Raw genomic sequence first — 15,580 nt, forward strand, 5'->3', positions numbered from 1 at the left:
AACTTTGATTGTGTTACACAGAACCTGGCAGGAGAACAATCAGGAGGTGCTGTGGGCGGCTGTGACAGCCTGTGTGCCACTCAGAAATGATTCCTGTGCTTTATTTTGAAAATCTTCTCACTTATCACCTCAGTGGCCAGTTTGAAAAAAGGCTGAGCAAAGCTCTGCTGCTCCTGACATGTGGCAGTCAGAATGGGTGATCCTGGTTGCAGCTCCTCAGCTGTGTGGAAGCAGGAACTTGTCACTGAGCGTAAACAGCTCTCTTGGCTTTAGTTCTGCGAGCTGAAATACCCCCATCCCACCCCGTTTACCCCCCGACACCCCATCTCCTTGTGCTGTGTGGCGTCAGCTGCAATGAGCTCCAGATGTGGCCTGGCACCCCTCCAGTCACGGCACTGGATGTGGTTTGAAGGTAGTTTGGAAACACCACCCACCGGCGGACCCAATGAAAGTTCCTCAGACTGCAGAGAGAGGTTTTCTGTCGCAGGAGCGCAGAAGAAGAACAAGAACAGGGAGAAGAAGTGCAGCACTGCCCTGCACATGAGACGAGTGCATGTGTTACTTATTGAACGTGCTTTGAATAAGTAAGTATGTGAGACAATAGTTGAAAGTATTTCCATGTGTTTCAGTAGATATGGAAATATCAACATCCTTCATTCACCCCCAGGCTTCCATCCTTTGTTCCCTTTGCATATAAATCCTGGTTGAAAAAGCCCTCAGTCGTGTGTCGTCCTGCCTTTGATAACTTCACACAACATGAGTCGCCTCAACACAAAGCTAATAACTGCTAATCCTTTCAAAAGAGTCTGAATATTTAATTTAAAAACACCTAAAAACAAGGTGTGACTGAGATATCAATAAACAACAGATAACTGATCAGAGTTATGTTGTTTATGTATGGAGTCACAGCAGTGCTTTAAAATGTTTGTTTTCACATAAATTACAAATTGCAAAACCGCAGTTCAATATGAATTTCAACTTTAAGGTCATGATTTGATTCATTTTTTCAAGTTTTTTTTAGCAACAGATCATTTGTTTTGTGCCTCTGCTAACTTTCTTTTGCTTTTACAAATTCTAAAAAGAAAAAATAATCTGTTTGGTCTGAAGTGTGAGAAGACGGCCGGTGTTGATCTTTTGTTCAAACATGTGGAGAGAAACACAGATACTGTGAGAGTCACCTATCCTGCCTTTTGATTTGATTCTTGAAACTGAAAGCTCATTTTGATCCATTTTAGATTTAATACTGAAATTAATACACCTCTAATATTTTTTTTATGTTTTTATTTTATAGAATGCCTTTTATCTATTTTTACCCCTTTATTTTTCCTCATTTTAATCCTTAATGCTTTTTCTTGATTGGAAACAAGGTATTTGTTAAGATATTTATAATATATTTTAAAAAATACATATTTAGATTTTTTTTTCATATAAATGACTTTTAAAAGTTTGAATTTGTTCTGTTGTTTCATTATTTTGCTGTAATGTTTTGCACTGCAGTATTTAAGTATCTGCCATTTTCTGTAAGAGGTTACACATTTATTTACATTAATTTGTAGATTTATATGTGATGCTCTTATTTCTTCTTATTTTGCAGACTGAAATAAATTCTAAATTCTAAATTCTGCTTGAATGAACCATCCAGGCAGGATTCATGTGTGCAGGAACAGACTCAGCCAGTTGACTGACCTTCAAGGAATAACAAAGCAAGAAACTAAACTAACTAAACTAAACTAAACTGTCTAATTCTCAAATGTGGTTATTTGTCTTTATATTTGCACATTTATTCTTTTTCTGTCTCCATGTATTTGAGATCATTACTTCACCAGAATAACAAAGACTATCAGCCGTCAACATTTGGCCTCAGAGTAGAAAAGTGTGAAAGCATGAAGCAGGAGCTCCACAAACAGACATAAAACTAGAGGCAGTTCAGACGAGTTCCTGCAGGAGCAACAGGTCAGTAACAAAATATATCAGCTGAGCAGCTACAGACTAAAGTTAAAATATGTCTCATGATACAAATGCGCCAAAATTACCTTTAAATCATTTAATCTGTTGCAGTGATATTGATGCACAGTGAATAATAAAGTACATAAACATAACTTGTCAGAACGGTGGTGTCCGATGATGATGATGATGATGATGATGATGATGTGTGACTATCAGCTGTAACAGCCACACTGATGCTTTTCTCTCTCCAACAGTCAGCCTGTTCAGTTTTCCAACAGTGTGCTGGGAGGATCGAATGAGGTCACTGTGTGGAAGCTGCCAGATAATTCACATGGTGCACTAAAAAAAAAAAAAAAACCACACACGCAGAGTTTAAGACAACAGCTCCCCCTGCTGACAGAGATTCAAAAACAGACATCCATCAGGCTGAAATGCCTCAAACCACACTCCACATCCATCTGTTCTGTGTTGAACGGCAATATTTCTGTGCTCTGTGTCTAAGATGGCAACGTCTGAGGCTGATCCCAGTGCAGCAACAGAGAAGAAAAATACATGCAGGTGATTTGAGAAATTGTTTGCTGTGTGATGCTAGTATTACAACAGAGGACATTTACCCTCCCTAACAGACGTGCTGCTCGACTGGGAAGCTGTGACACTCGTATGCAGAGTGTCACATACATGACATTCCTGGAAAATAGGCTCATGTTGTATAGAATGATCACTTAAAAAGATCATTTCACAGACATTATAACAAGCACTGTTGTCATCTTTCTTTGTGCAATGAAGCCATGCTTTGGACCATTTCTTTTTCTCTGCCATCACTCCTTCTTGCAGGTTTCCAGCAGTGGAGGTGTTTGATGTCATTGTTCTGCAATGTGAAACTGTCACAAAAGCATGCCGGGATCAATAAAAGGAATCGATAACCTCAGAGACATATGATTCTGACCAGTCAGACAATTTGGAAAAACAAGCAGCAAACTATAAATCACAAACAGGATGATGTTTATGGTGTCTATCCTGTCTCACTGTTCAGGTGAGAAACAAGCAGCCAGGAGAAGTGAACCAGAGTCGCTCTGATTCCAGTGGACCTCACCTCGTCTGTGTTGGGCTCACATCATTGGTCTGATCTTAAACTCATGTCCAGATGTGTCTGAGGTCACCGCGGCGGTTTTAACAGCTCCTGCAGATCTTCCTGTGCTGCCAGCTGGTAGGGGAGCTGCAGCCTCTTGTTCACCTGGCTGCAGAGCGCTGGACTGTGCTCCAGAAGCAGCTGGCACACCTCCTGATGCCCCCGTTCTGCAGCCTGCCCAAGAATTTAACAGAATAACAGGCGGTGGTTAACCGATGATCAGACTATCTCTCTGGGCTGATTTTATCATGCTGCTGCTGCTGCTGATTTTGTACCTTATGTAAAGGTGAAGCTCCGTCGTCATCGCAGAGCGTTGGGTCTGCTCTGTGCTGCAGCAGGAGTCTGACCACGTCCAGATGACCGCAGTAAGCTGATCGATGGAGTGGTGTGGCTCCACCTGGAGTCTGAGGAGACGCACAAGCACCGTTCTCAAGAAGAAACCTGCAGACAGCGAGGCGACCGCTGCGACCTGCATAGTGCTGAGACAAAACACACAAACGTTAGAACGCTAAAGGGCAAAAAAACAGAAAACGGTGTGCATGAGACAGTCTCAACGTTTATTAATGTTTCTGACTGTTGTCATTAAGTGTCATTTGGTCAATTATGTCATTTTTAATACAAAGTTGACATTGTTTGAGGTGTCTTTGTTATGACAACTTGACATTATCAGACTTAAAGAAACTGTTTAGCTTTATATTTTAACATTAAACTGTCACATGTTTTTGGTCCATCATTAGAATTGAGCCATGTGTGTATTTATTACGTAGCCTCAAACAAAGTGGGACATTTTGGACTTGTCATGAAGATGTCGTTAAATGTTATAAAGTTACACTTATTACACAAATATTTTCTTTTAGAAAATGATAATTTGACACAAAATATAATTAAAAAAATATTTTATTGAATGGATTTTACTTGAAACAGTCACCACTCACCCCCTTCTTATTTCCACCTTTTCCCCTTTAATCAGTCTATCAATTCAATAAAAAAAATCAATCATATTCCTGCAGGTGTCTGCCTCTCTGTCGACCTCTGGTGGTCATAATGTAAAAGTTCAATTTGAAGTTATTGTTTATTTCAACAACACCAAAGTCCTATTTGGATGATTCCAGATGGTAAATTACATAATTTAATAGTCAGTGCTGAAATGTAACTAAATATATTTACTCAAGTACTAATGACAAGTTTGAGGTACTTGTACTTTCTTTCCATGTTACTTTCTATTTCTTTCTGTTTCTAGGAAAAATATTGTACTTTTACTCCACTACAGCTGCTAGTTACACTACAATTTAAAATTAACATTCAAAATAAAGTTTATGAAATACAACACTTTACAAAGATTTCACACAAAAATATCAATGTGTAGCTGTGTGTCCTCGACATGTTTCAGATGTTTCTGAGAGATTTTTCCTCTCAACATTTCACATGGTTTCATTTCAAAAACTGTTCAGTGCTCAAAGAGGTCAAAGAGATTGTAGCGTGTCCAAACATATTAATATTTTGTGTATCTGGGGCTGTATCATTACAGGAACTTCATAACTTGCAGATCCTATGTAGAGTAGAATTTGTCCGAGCTGTTCTTAAACGCATCAAGATGTCAAAAAAACACATTTTTGGGCTGGTGAAATGTTCTGAGCGCAGCAAAACTGAGAAAAAGTAAGAAAATAAAGGTAGAGGGGAGATTCTGCCACCACCATCAAACAATACAGTCTATACATTGTTTTGTTTTTTTTAGGAAAATGTTGCAGATTATATCTTTAACTGTTTGCTATGGTTTGGTAATCTTACACCAGCGTCTCTTTGACCCAGTTACTCAAGATAATTCACAGCCCTTGTTGTTAGCAGTTTCAAGTAGAAACTATTTTCTTTCTAAAATCAACTGGAACTACTTTCTTTCAACTAGGAAAGCAAGTAATTCCTAAATAAAATTGCTTTCAACATGAAATATGCTTCATAAATATACACTGGCTTTTAGAGCATTTGCCTAAATATTCAGATTAAATCCTTTGACACAATATATTTCTAATTTGTAAGAAGATGCTTTTTGATGTTTGTGTCCATCTCTGTACAGCTAAACATCTTGTCAGCAGACTCACCAGAGCTGTGTATCCAGCTGAGTCTCTCAGGTTTGGGTCTGTGCCTCTCTGCACCAAAGACTTGACTCTCTCCAGGTCTCCGTCCATTGCAGCAGACCAGATACCTGCAGAAGAATGACACACAAACACACACCTGTCCTTCACTGACAGTAAAATCAGGTGCAAAAATAACTATGGGCAAAAGTCAAATATGCGACATTTTGCATTTGGAGGAGGAGATCTACTTACAAACAATTATATATTCTACATAACTCTATTAGAACCATGATTTCACTCAGCCACCACATGAATGCAAACCTCTTTCAAAGTCCATCTCATCCAGGGTCTGGGAAACACTGGGAGAAGAGAAAGGATGGGAGCAACACGCACACTGCTGTCTGTCAGAGGCCATTGTGTGAATTAATTTGGCAATTTAACAGGATACAGATCGATTAAAATGTTAAGCTAAACACTAGGTTCTGAGAGTTAAGATGTTTGACATTTCTGTTTCTTCCTGTCTTCAGTGGTCCTCAACTTCATGAGATATTATCACCACCAACATACAAAACCACACGAAATAAAGTTAAAAAGTCAGCGAATGTTTAACCGAAAGATAGTAAATATTCTATGGAATAATTTGGACACAGGCTGACCTACTGTAAATGGCCATTAGCGTTAATTTATGTCAGAAATCACGAAAAAACGCCAGAGCGGCTAGGTGTTTGCACCAGACCACCGGACGTAAAATAACGTCCTTACGTGCCTCTGCGTGAACGCTCCAACCAATGGCAGAGCTGCATTCGGGAAGCCCCTTCAGGGACTCGCTTATTTCGTGGGATTGTCTGATTATGTCCAGATTTGTTTAGAGAAAACAAGCGGCGGCACATAATTCTGTGCTGTGGCAGCATAATGATGATGAAAAGCGAAATAGTACGCTGCTGCCCTTAATTATTTTCATGAATTATCAAAAATTACTACATGTCTGATCTTTTCTGTCCCCTTTAATGTCCTACATCGCCGTTAGCAAAATTTATGTATGTAATGTGTTAATAATAAACAAAATAACTGAGACTCTAAGTGTAAATGTACCAGAGAAGGTGAGATATTAAACTTTACCCATTGCCTACCTGCGCTTGGGGTATTGTATGTATGTGCAAGCTGATAATGGCTATTTTTCCGGTCGCTCATGAAGGCATCTTTTGTCTCGTGTTATTGTCTGATGCAGCTAGCTAACCCAGCTTGAATCGGCGAGCTAGTGTTAGCTGGCAAACGCCAAATTAATTGTCGTAATTGTAATAAAGTAGTAATAACCAAAGCGCGTAAAGAATGAGAAGAGTTACCTTATTTATTAACGGGACAAATAAAAATGGCAAGGTGGGTAATAATAAGCTATTTAATGTGTTAGCTTAATGGGCCGCAGAATGACTGGATTTTTCCACTGAACAGACGGATTTCATTATAGCGAAGTGACGCTTTTACATTGTACATATAAAGAGTTATTAACAATAGTCATATGAAGTGAAAATAAACAGTAGTTTTTATAGCATTATTTCCACAATTAAGATGAATTGAAATGTTATCTCAGCCTCGTTTACTCTGTTGCTAACTGACTGTGCCTCATTAATCATGTATCAGACAACAGTGACCTATTTAGTTTCCATTGATTTTTAATCCTTTATTTTCAGGTTGTAGCAGTTTATGGGACCTTGTCAGACTTACTGTCAGTAGCGAGCAATAAGTTGGGAATCAAAGCCTCCTGTTTGTACAATGGGAAGGGTGGTCTCATAGATGACATTGCCCTTATACGGTAAGATCACACCATAATAATAAACATGTTGCTGTTATGAGCATGTCGTCTCATTCTGTCAGTTCACTTTAATTCAATTCAAACTTTATTACACACTCAAGGTCCAAGACAAGACATCACTTATTATAAATTACATATAATAGGCACAATAAAAGGTCATGATTTAAAGGAGAAAAATACAAAGTACCACTTTACAATAACACTGCAGTATACATTAATTATAAATCGTTCACAATTAGGTTGTAAACACTTTATAAATCATTAATGAACAGTTATAATATATTTTTCATACATCGATGTGGGTTCACTTTATGGCAAGATCCAGTAACGGCTCACTAGGACCTGACAGATACTGGATGATTGGGAGCAGATGAAAAAATACAGATGTCATCATACTGTCTGATATACTTTTTTACAGAATATAGAAGGTAATAATCTATTTATGCTATTTATAAATCATTTATAAAGGTGGTCTTATCGTGAAGTGGTCGTGAAATGTATGTATCAATGCCTTACACTTGATGAGAATAAACTAAAACATTATTTCTCTCTCAGAGTCATTTCACCAGCATATAGATTTGCACGTGAGATTTCTTATGACAGACTAGAAAGACTTGACTCCTGCAGACAAAAACACTTGCGTTGTACCATCTCTGGCTCTGGAGTAATATTCTCACAACATCATTATAGGCCACTTGAAGTTTCTGTAATCCTGCTTCTCTGTAGTTTGATCACACGTGTGCAGTATGAAGTGTTGTACAATACGCTCTGAGCAGACGAGAGACATCCTCACGCCATCTGTGCTCAGACTGAACTTATGCGAGGGAATGTTTCCTTGTGCAAAAGAAATAAATCTTGTCTTTAAATATCATCATCATCATCATCATCATTATCATCTGTCGTTTGTTCTGTAATGAAGTGTGTATCTGTGACATGTCCGTGTATCTTGTGTTTCTGACAGAGATGACGACGTGTTGTATGTGTCAGAAGGAGATCCATTTATCGGTGAGTGCTGTCATGTCTCATCCACTGTCAGTCAAAGTGTGAACGTGGTCTCACACTCTTCTTCTCTTCTTTTTCTTTATACCACAGACCCTCAAAATGAAGCCAAGGTTTCATCAGATCATGGAGCTCACACTGATTGGCTGACCCTGAATATTGGCGGTCGTCCCTTCACCACCACCAGGTATCTGTGGTCTTAAACTCATTACTAAAGATTAATGTTAGATTTTCTCTGTTATAGTAACATTTTCATGAATTGTCTTCTTTACTGAACGTGTCTGTGTTGTGTTCAGGAGCACCCTGGTCAGCAAAGAGCCAGAGAGTATGCTCGCTCACATGTTTCGAGAGAAAGGTGAACAATGGCTGCAGATCAGACGAGCCAATCAGAGAGCATTTCATCCTTTGTTTTATCTGAGCCATGTTTCTGAATGAACCTCTGTATTTGCTCCAGATGTGTGGGGGAACAAGCGGGACAGGCACGGGGCGTACCTGATCGACCGCAGCCCGGAATACTTTGAGCCGATCCTCAACTATCTGAGACACGGTCAGCTCATCATCAATGAAGGCATAAATATACGAGGTAAGAATCCTTAATGATGAAGCGTGCCTGAAGAGGTGGGTCTTTAAATAAAATTCTCACAGTTATTTCCTGATCAAATTTGTCCTTAATGTCCTCCAGGTGTGCTGGAGGAGGCTCGCTTCTTTGGAATCGAGCAGCTTGCTGAACAGCTGGAAGCAGCGATCAAGGTAATATGAACTGTGGAAGGTAAATACTAAAGCAGGGCTGTAACAAATGGATTTTTTTTTACACTTATGTTCTACTGAGGTTTTCAGATGAATTAAAATGTAATTTATATTGCTGTTTGATTGCTCCTAGAACAACCAGTTAAAGGCACAGTAACCAGTTCTGGAGAATCAATGGCCAATCAGCTGTGTCACTGACCTGTGATCAGCCAAAGTCTGTTGTTTTTGAAGGCTTACATTTTTATCTTTATTTTTACAATGTTTGGATCACACGAGTCAGAAAATAGATTCTGCAGCCACTACTGGAATCTAATTCTACGAATAGTGTAATACTAATATTATTAGTTTAGCCTGATCTTTATCTGCAACTGTGCAGAAAAACAGACTTTAAACAGAATAAATAGCAAACAAAAGAAAAGGCTGTGCAACATTTGTATCATAATTTAAAGCTTCAAACTATTCAGTTCAGTTCTAGTTAATAGTTTACATTTAGTAATGTGAACGCATCGGGATTCACCATGTTCTTCCTTTGAAAACAGAGCTCACAGCCTCCTGAGGACCACTCTCCCATCTCCCGCAAAGAGTTTGTACGTTTTCTTCTGGCAACACCGACCAAGTCAGAGCTCCGCTGTCAGGTAGAGCCCCACGAAAAACGACTTCATTTAGCCCATCAGTTCAACATAAAGGCTGCTGCGTTCAGCGACTGCGTTTACATGCACAAAAGTATTCTGGTTATGATCAGTTTTTTGTAGTGTTATGGTTATGTTTTGCAGATATAAACATCATATCCTGGTTTTGAGAAACCTGGATACGGGACCTGGAGTACTCCTGGTTTCTGAACAGCCTTTGTTGGTAGATACTGAGATGAAAAGTTTGAACTACAGACAGACGTGTTCAGGGGTGTGAATAACCAGGTTTCTCATGTTCTATGTCAGCATCGTATCCTGAATAAGATCAAAACCAGGATACTGTGTGCATGTAAATGCAGTCATTGCTGATTAATCTGCTGATTATTTTCAAAATGAATTGTTCATTCTGTAAAACATTAAAGAATTGTAATGAATGCTCATCACAGTTTCCCAGATCCTTCTTTTCTTTTGTCCAACATACAATCCAAAACCCAAAAACTCTTATTTACCTTCATAAATGACAGAAAAGCAGCAAATGTTTTGCTTGAAAAATGTCTGAAACAATCAGTTTTCAAAATGATTGGCATTTCTTTTTCTTTCAGTTGTCTGACTCTATTTCTCTTCCTGTTTTCAGGGTCTTAACTTCAGTGGCGCTGATCTGTCCCGACTCGATCTGCGTTACATCAACTTCAAAATGGCGAATCTGAGCCGCTGCAATCTGACACACGCCAACCTGTGCTGCTCTAATCTGGAGCGAGCCGATCTCTCCGGAGCCAACCTGGATGTGAGTCTGAAAAACTGTTTTCATGCCACCACTAAATGATTCATGTGTTCATACACTATGAGCAGCAGAACGCACTCAGAGAATCTCACTGTGGGGAAGCAAACGTTTCCGTCTTCTGTTTAAACTGTGTGCGGCGTTTTTGTGTTATTTTTGTTGGCCTTCCTCCTGCTGGTGAACAATAGACTTTTAGTTTGTGGTTTTTGGTCACTTCACACCTGCTGTCCCCTCAGTGGTGTGGAGGAAGAACCGTTCTGTTCTTCAACATGTTTGCCAATGACACAAACACACACACACACACACACACACACACACACACACACACACACACACACACACACACACACACACACACACACAGACCTCCTCTCACAGTCACCTCATTAAAGAAACAAGCAGACAACCGGACTGTTTTCTCCTCAATCTGGTCACTTCACATACATTTCATGTAGGTTGTAACTCAGTATGAACTTACAGGAACATTATGAACTTTTTTTTTGCAGGGTGCTAACTTACAGGGGGTGAAGATGCTCTGCTCCAATGCTGAGGGAGCGTCTCTCAAAGGATGCAACTTCGAGGATCCATCGGGACTGAAGGCCAACCTGGAAGGTGATCCATCACAAACATTAATCAAAGCAGAGGTCGTTTCATATTTGTAGTCGTGTTTTAACCGACTGTTTCTGTGATCAGGTGCTAACCTGAAGGGAGTGGACATGGAAGGAAGCCAGATGACCGGGATCAACCTGCGTGTGGCCACTCTGAAAAATGCCAAGCTGAAGAATTGTAACCTGCGGGGAGCCACTTTAGCAGGGACCGATCTGGAGGTGAGTCAGAGGGGATCATCTCTAAAAACCTTCATGCTGACTCAGCTGGAGATCTTAGAATTTACAGCAACCTTCTTGGGCCAGAAAGGATGAAACAGTGCACATCTGAGTACAGATGTACCCCCCCCCCCAAATACCATCAACCACTAGATAATAAAATAATGAGAAAAGAAAAGAAACTATCGTCACTTGTGGTTTTACATAATGCTTTAGCAGGAGTTAAATCACCAATGAAATATGTGAACATTTTCCAGCCTGCTTCCATAAAATATTTAATATACGTCAGGTTTTTCCTCAGATCCATTTATTTCTCCTGTCTTACTGTTCTGTCTCTGCTGCGTCTCTGCAGAACTGTGACCTGTCCGGCTGCGATCTACAAGAAGCCAACCTGAGAGGCTCTAACGTGAAAGGAGCCATCTTTGAAGAGATGCTGACTCCTCTGCACATGTCTCAGAGCGTCAGATAACTCCGCTCACACAGCGGCTGTCAGTGTGAGCCTGAGTCGGCTTTCTTTACTGCTCTGTTCCTCCAGCAGCCTCTCCTCCAGTACAGTATACTCCCTACTCTCAATCTGTACCTGTCTGCAGCACAGGTAACTGTATGCACATCCCTGGCATTCCACCTATATCATGTTAGCTTTAAATATCTTGCACTAGATTTTATTCAGGGTTGTCTCTGTATGTTTGTAAATGTTCGGCTGCATATATCACCAAAACAAAATAATGTTCCTCGTGTATGTAGATGTGACTGGATGCAATCCACTCATGTCATGTTTTACATAATTTATATTCTCTTCATGTTACTTGACGTGTTAATGGGAGTCAGAATCAGATAATCTGCGTGTGGTGAAGTCGAGAGCTTCACTGATGCTGCTGTAGCAGAAACAGAAGGGTCACCTACCAATAACTGTGTCGTTAAATCTTCCTCTTTAACTTAATTTTTGCTGGATTCAACGTACAATATAGGAAGCGATGCAAGCCAAAGCCATAACAACAGCACAGTCTGAAAGGCTAAAAGTGCTGTTAGTGCACCGTAAAATAAAACTATGCGACGGGCTAGTTTTAAACACAGCTTGGGTATGCAATACAAGATGTACAGCTGTGACGTTTCTCCTTTCCTACTTTGAATTATTGTGTTCTTAAAGAAGCTTTTCCCTTGTTTTCTGTGAATCTACCTCTTTTTTTAATCTGGTGTGTGAGTGATCCACAAGTGCATGCGTTTGACTGTGGCACTGCTTATTGTTATGTTTATATACATGTATGACATTCATTATTCTGAAGATTCGCTTTAGGAGAAAAGAGTCTGCTTTAAAGGGATAGTTTGGGTTTTTTTGAAGTGTGGCTGTACGAGGTACTTATCCATAGTCTGTGTATTAACTACAGTAGGTGGTGATCGACACGCCTCCAGTTTGGAGAAGCAGCAGGAGTCCTGGTGCAGGAAGCTCGACACTGTACTGCTGTGGACAGAGAGGATACAACCAGTTTGTATAATTACATTACAAGGGAAAATTCTTCTCATAATTAACACATGAAGTCTTGAATTATGACTAAAAACGTGAGGTCACAGTGACCTTTGACCAACAAAATTTAGTCGATTCATCCTTGTGTCCTTTATACCAAATCTGAAGAAATTTGCCACAGGCCTCCTTTCCCAAGACATCCACACGGAAAGTGCAGAATTGTCCTTTAAGTGTACGCTATATTTAGAAACTGTTGTTATATAATTCTGTCCAAAGCCATCAGACTAAAACAGTCATTTTATTTCACAGAACGCAGGAGTTGTGTTACTGTTGTGCCACCCAAAATAGAAGTGCAGCAACTAGCAGTACATTGTTTAGTTTCCTACATCGTATCGTATAAGTTCCTCATACAACCACACTGTGAATAATCCGAACTGTCCCTTTAACAGAAAGCCATTTTCACGTGTTCATGTCGTGGGTTTGCCTGGAAACATTACTCCTGTGTATCGATGTATATCACGTAATCATGCTTTGAACTTATTTGCACAACTATATGTTAACTTGTAACATGTTAAACCTTTTCACCAAAAATGTTTGGTGCTTGTAATCTTCTGTAAAACAAAACTTCCAAAAGAATGATTGTTAGAGTAGGCAGGTGTTTGTCACTTCACTTCTCTCTCTGGACGGCGTCGTCCGTTTGCATGTGTGAAGAGCTGTTATTATGATTATTATTATGATTATTACTCGTCTCTGACCGGTGAAGTTTTCTCTCGCTGTAGCTCAAAGCTGCTCTGATGCAATACTTTATTCACTCAGTTCAACAGAAGGTACCCAGCCTGTGAGAATGAACGATGAAGGCAATCATGTTGTGTGTGTCACCGTGAGCGTGAAAGTCCGTGGAAGAGCTCTGGTTATTTATTTTGATACATCTCACTGAATGCAATATGGGGCAAATGTTGGTTTGTGTTTGAGGCGGGGAGCGCTGACGGTCTCCCTATCTGTGATTATTGCACTCGACCGTGGAAATATATTTCCATAAATGACTGTTATAAATAAACTGCTATGAAGAAGAAGAAAAAGCCTTTGTCATCTAATTTTTCATATTTTTTTTGTCTCAGTTGTGAATGAATGAGTGTTTTGTATAATGCACCATATTTTTCAAGGATAATTGAGAATAGTTGCCATAACCCAAGAATCAGCTGTAAACCCACCTCCTACTTCTAGCCTGGACTCTCACAAAAAGCTTCACAGAAATCTTTCTAGACAAGCAAATATCAAGCTTCATGTCCTCCTGTCTCATAAGGCTGACACCACTACACCAGTCCACCAGCATTTGAACGTTTGTCAGCACAAAACTGCAGGAATTTATAGATTTCACCATCTACAATCCATAATATCACTAAAGGATTCAGAGAAATCTCTGCACGTAAGGAGCAAGACTGAAAACCAACACTGAATGTCTGTGACCTTTGACCCCTCAGGCAGCACTGCATTAAAAACCCTCATCATTGTATAAATGATACTACATGGACTCAGGAACACTTTGGAAAACTGTTGTCAGTAAACACAGTTTGTCTCTGCATCTACAAATGTAAGTTCAGACTCTACCATGCAAAGAGAAAGACAGATACTGCCGTGTCCTCTGGACTAAAGAGGAAAAGGACCATCCAGATTCTTCAACAGACAGCAGCTGTGATGGTATGGAGGTGTGTTAGAGCCCATGGCATCATGGGTAACTGTCATATCTGTGAAGGCCCCATTAATGATTAAAGGTACACCTGGACTGTCAACCATCCGATGATCTCATTGAAAATGTCATCTCATCTCATCCTTTACTCCTGCATGTCTCTCATGTGGAGTCACTCAAGGTCCGGTCCTCAGTCTCCTCATATTCTGTAAACTGTAAACCACTTGACAAAATGATTCAGAACCACATTACCTCATTTCACTGTTATGTTAGATTCACATCTCTGCACTTCCATCCTCAAACAGAACATGAAGGCCCCTCAGATCTACAGATTTTTAAAATTAAAATATAAAAAAAACAGTCATTTCCAGATAATTATTTAACAAAGACACAGGGAGTCACTGGAGAGGGGCTAAAGAGCTGCAGGTTGCAGATCCCTGTACTTTCTATTTATTCATGTATTTATGTCTTGTGATGATCATGTTGCTCAGTTGTTTGTTGTAAAGGCCTTCGGCACAAACTGGTTTGTATTTAAAAAGCTCTGTAAATAAATTTGGCCTCGACCGTGATCATAAAAGTACCTGAAAACTAGAGGCAGTGTTTTGATGATTTGCGGCTGTGATGCCTGCGTGCCTGCGTGTAACTTGTTTTTTTTTTGTTTTGTGTAAGGGCAGAAAATCACACACCATGTGTAATCCTTTAAACAGCTCTGCAGGTCGCCAGTAAGTGTTGCTTAATCCCACTTTGTGCCCCCTGCAGTGAAGTGTTGGGAAAAGTAAGAGAAAGGGAAATGGCACAGGCTTATATATATAAACCCTGGAAAATAATGTGCAGCAGGATTCACAGAGGACAGCGGACAAGAAGCAACTAATCAGAGAAGCCGGCCTGCCTTATTCACAGAAGGTAAAATATACTGTAAATCAGATTTGTGTCATTTAAGGGCTGAGAACTACGACAGTAACGTGAGTTAAAGGACGTTTCTGTGTAATCTGAATCTTTTTCTGGTCAGAATGTCCTCACAGACGTTGACGCTGGTGCTGCTTCTTGTGGGGACGGTGTTGTTGTCTCAGGGCTGCTGTCAGCACTGGTCTTATGGACTGAGTCCAGGAGGGAAAAGAGAGCTGGACGGACTCTCAGACACACTGGGAAATGTAAGGATTTATCACTCTCATGGATTCTCATAATTTTCCTCCAATATGGCAAATTTATTGTGATGTTCTTTTCTTCTTGAACAGATAGTTGAGGGTTTTCCACACGTGGACGCACCCTGCGGTGTTCTGGGTTGTGCAAGGGAACTGGATTTCCCTAAAATGTATAGAATGAAAGGATTTCTTGTGAGTTTTTCTGATCGTTTTTCTGTTGATTGATCTGTTAATACTGTGAAGGCCTCATGGTTCTGATGAAGTTTTAATTTATTCTCTCAGGTTTAATCTCCTGTTTTCTTTTAGGACAGTGCCATAGACAGAGAGACTGGACACCGAACATATCAAAAATGA

The 15,580-nt window shown here is 39.9% G+C and overlaps 3 protein-coding genes across 3 annotated transcripts; 2 read left to right on the top strand and 1 right to left on the bottom strand.

Annotated features, from left to right (window-relative positions):
* Positions 1-1,756: 1,756 nt before the first annotated feature.
* Positions 1,757-5,903, bottom strand: ankrd39 (ankyrin repeat domain 39). Its single transcript, XM_084729408.1, has 5 exons — positions 5,470-5,903; positions 5,173-5,276; positions 3,352-3,555; positions 3,041-3,250; positions 1,757-2,286 (listed from the first exon to the last, which is right to left on the bottom strand). Exons 1-4 carry the CDS (start codon positions 5,561-5,563, stop codon positions 3,104-3,106), a joined length of 549 nt encoding a protein of 182 aa, XP_084585534.1. The 5' UTR covers positions 5,564-5,903; the 3' UTR covers positions 1,757-2,286; positions 3,041-3,103.
* A 462-nt stretch (positions 5,904-6,365) lies between these two features.
* On the top strand, positions 6,366-12,233 carry kctd9a (potassium channel tetramerization domain containing 9a). The gene is made up of 12 exons (XM_084727818.1): positions 6,366-6,525; positions 6,837-6,958; positions 7,920-7,963; positions 8,051-8,144; positions 8,254-8,312; positions 8,412-8,540; positions 8,640-8,707; positions 9,244-9,339; positions 9,968-10,117; positions 10,618-10,723; positions 10,805-10,938; positions 11,288-12,233. Exons 1-12 carry the CDS (start codon positions 6,478-6,480, stop codon positions 11,402-11,404), a joined length of 1,167 nt encoding a protein of 388 aa, XP_084583944.1. The 5' UTR covers positions 6,366-6,477; the 3' UTR covers positions 11,405-12,233.
* Positions 12,234-14,117: 1,884 nt separating this feature from the next.
* LOC146319778 (progonadoliberin-1-like) lies at positions 14,118-15,580 on the top strand. The gene is made up of 4 exons (XM_084729409.1): positions 14,118-14,129; positions 15,107-15,235; positions 15,320-15,418; positions 15,533-15,580. The coding sequence occupies exons 1-4, from the start codon at positions 14,118-14,120 to the stop codon at positions 15,578-15,580; spliced, it is 288 nt and encodes a 95-aa protein (XP_084585535.1).

This window comes from Lutjanus erythropterus, chromosome 10 (assembly GCF_056507025.1).
Source record: "Lutjanus erythropterus isolate fLutEry1 chromosome 10, fLutEry1.hap2, whole genome shotgun sequence".
Classification (NCBI taxonomy): Eukaryota; Metazoa; Chordata; class Actinopteri; order Lutjaniformes; family Lutjanidae; genus Lutjanus; species Lutjanus erythropterus.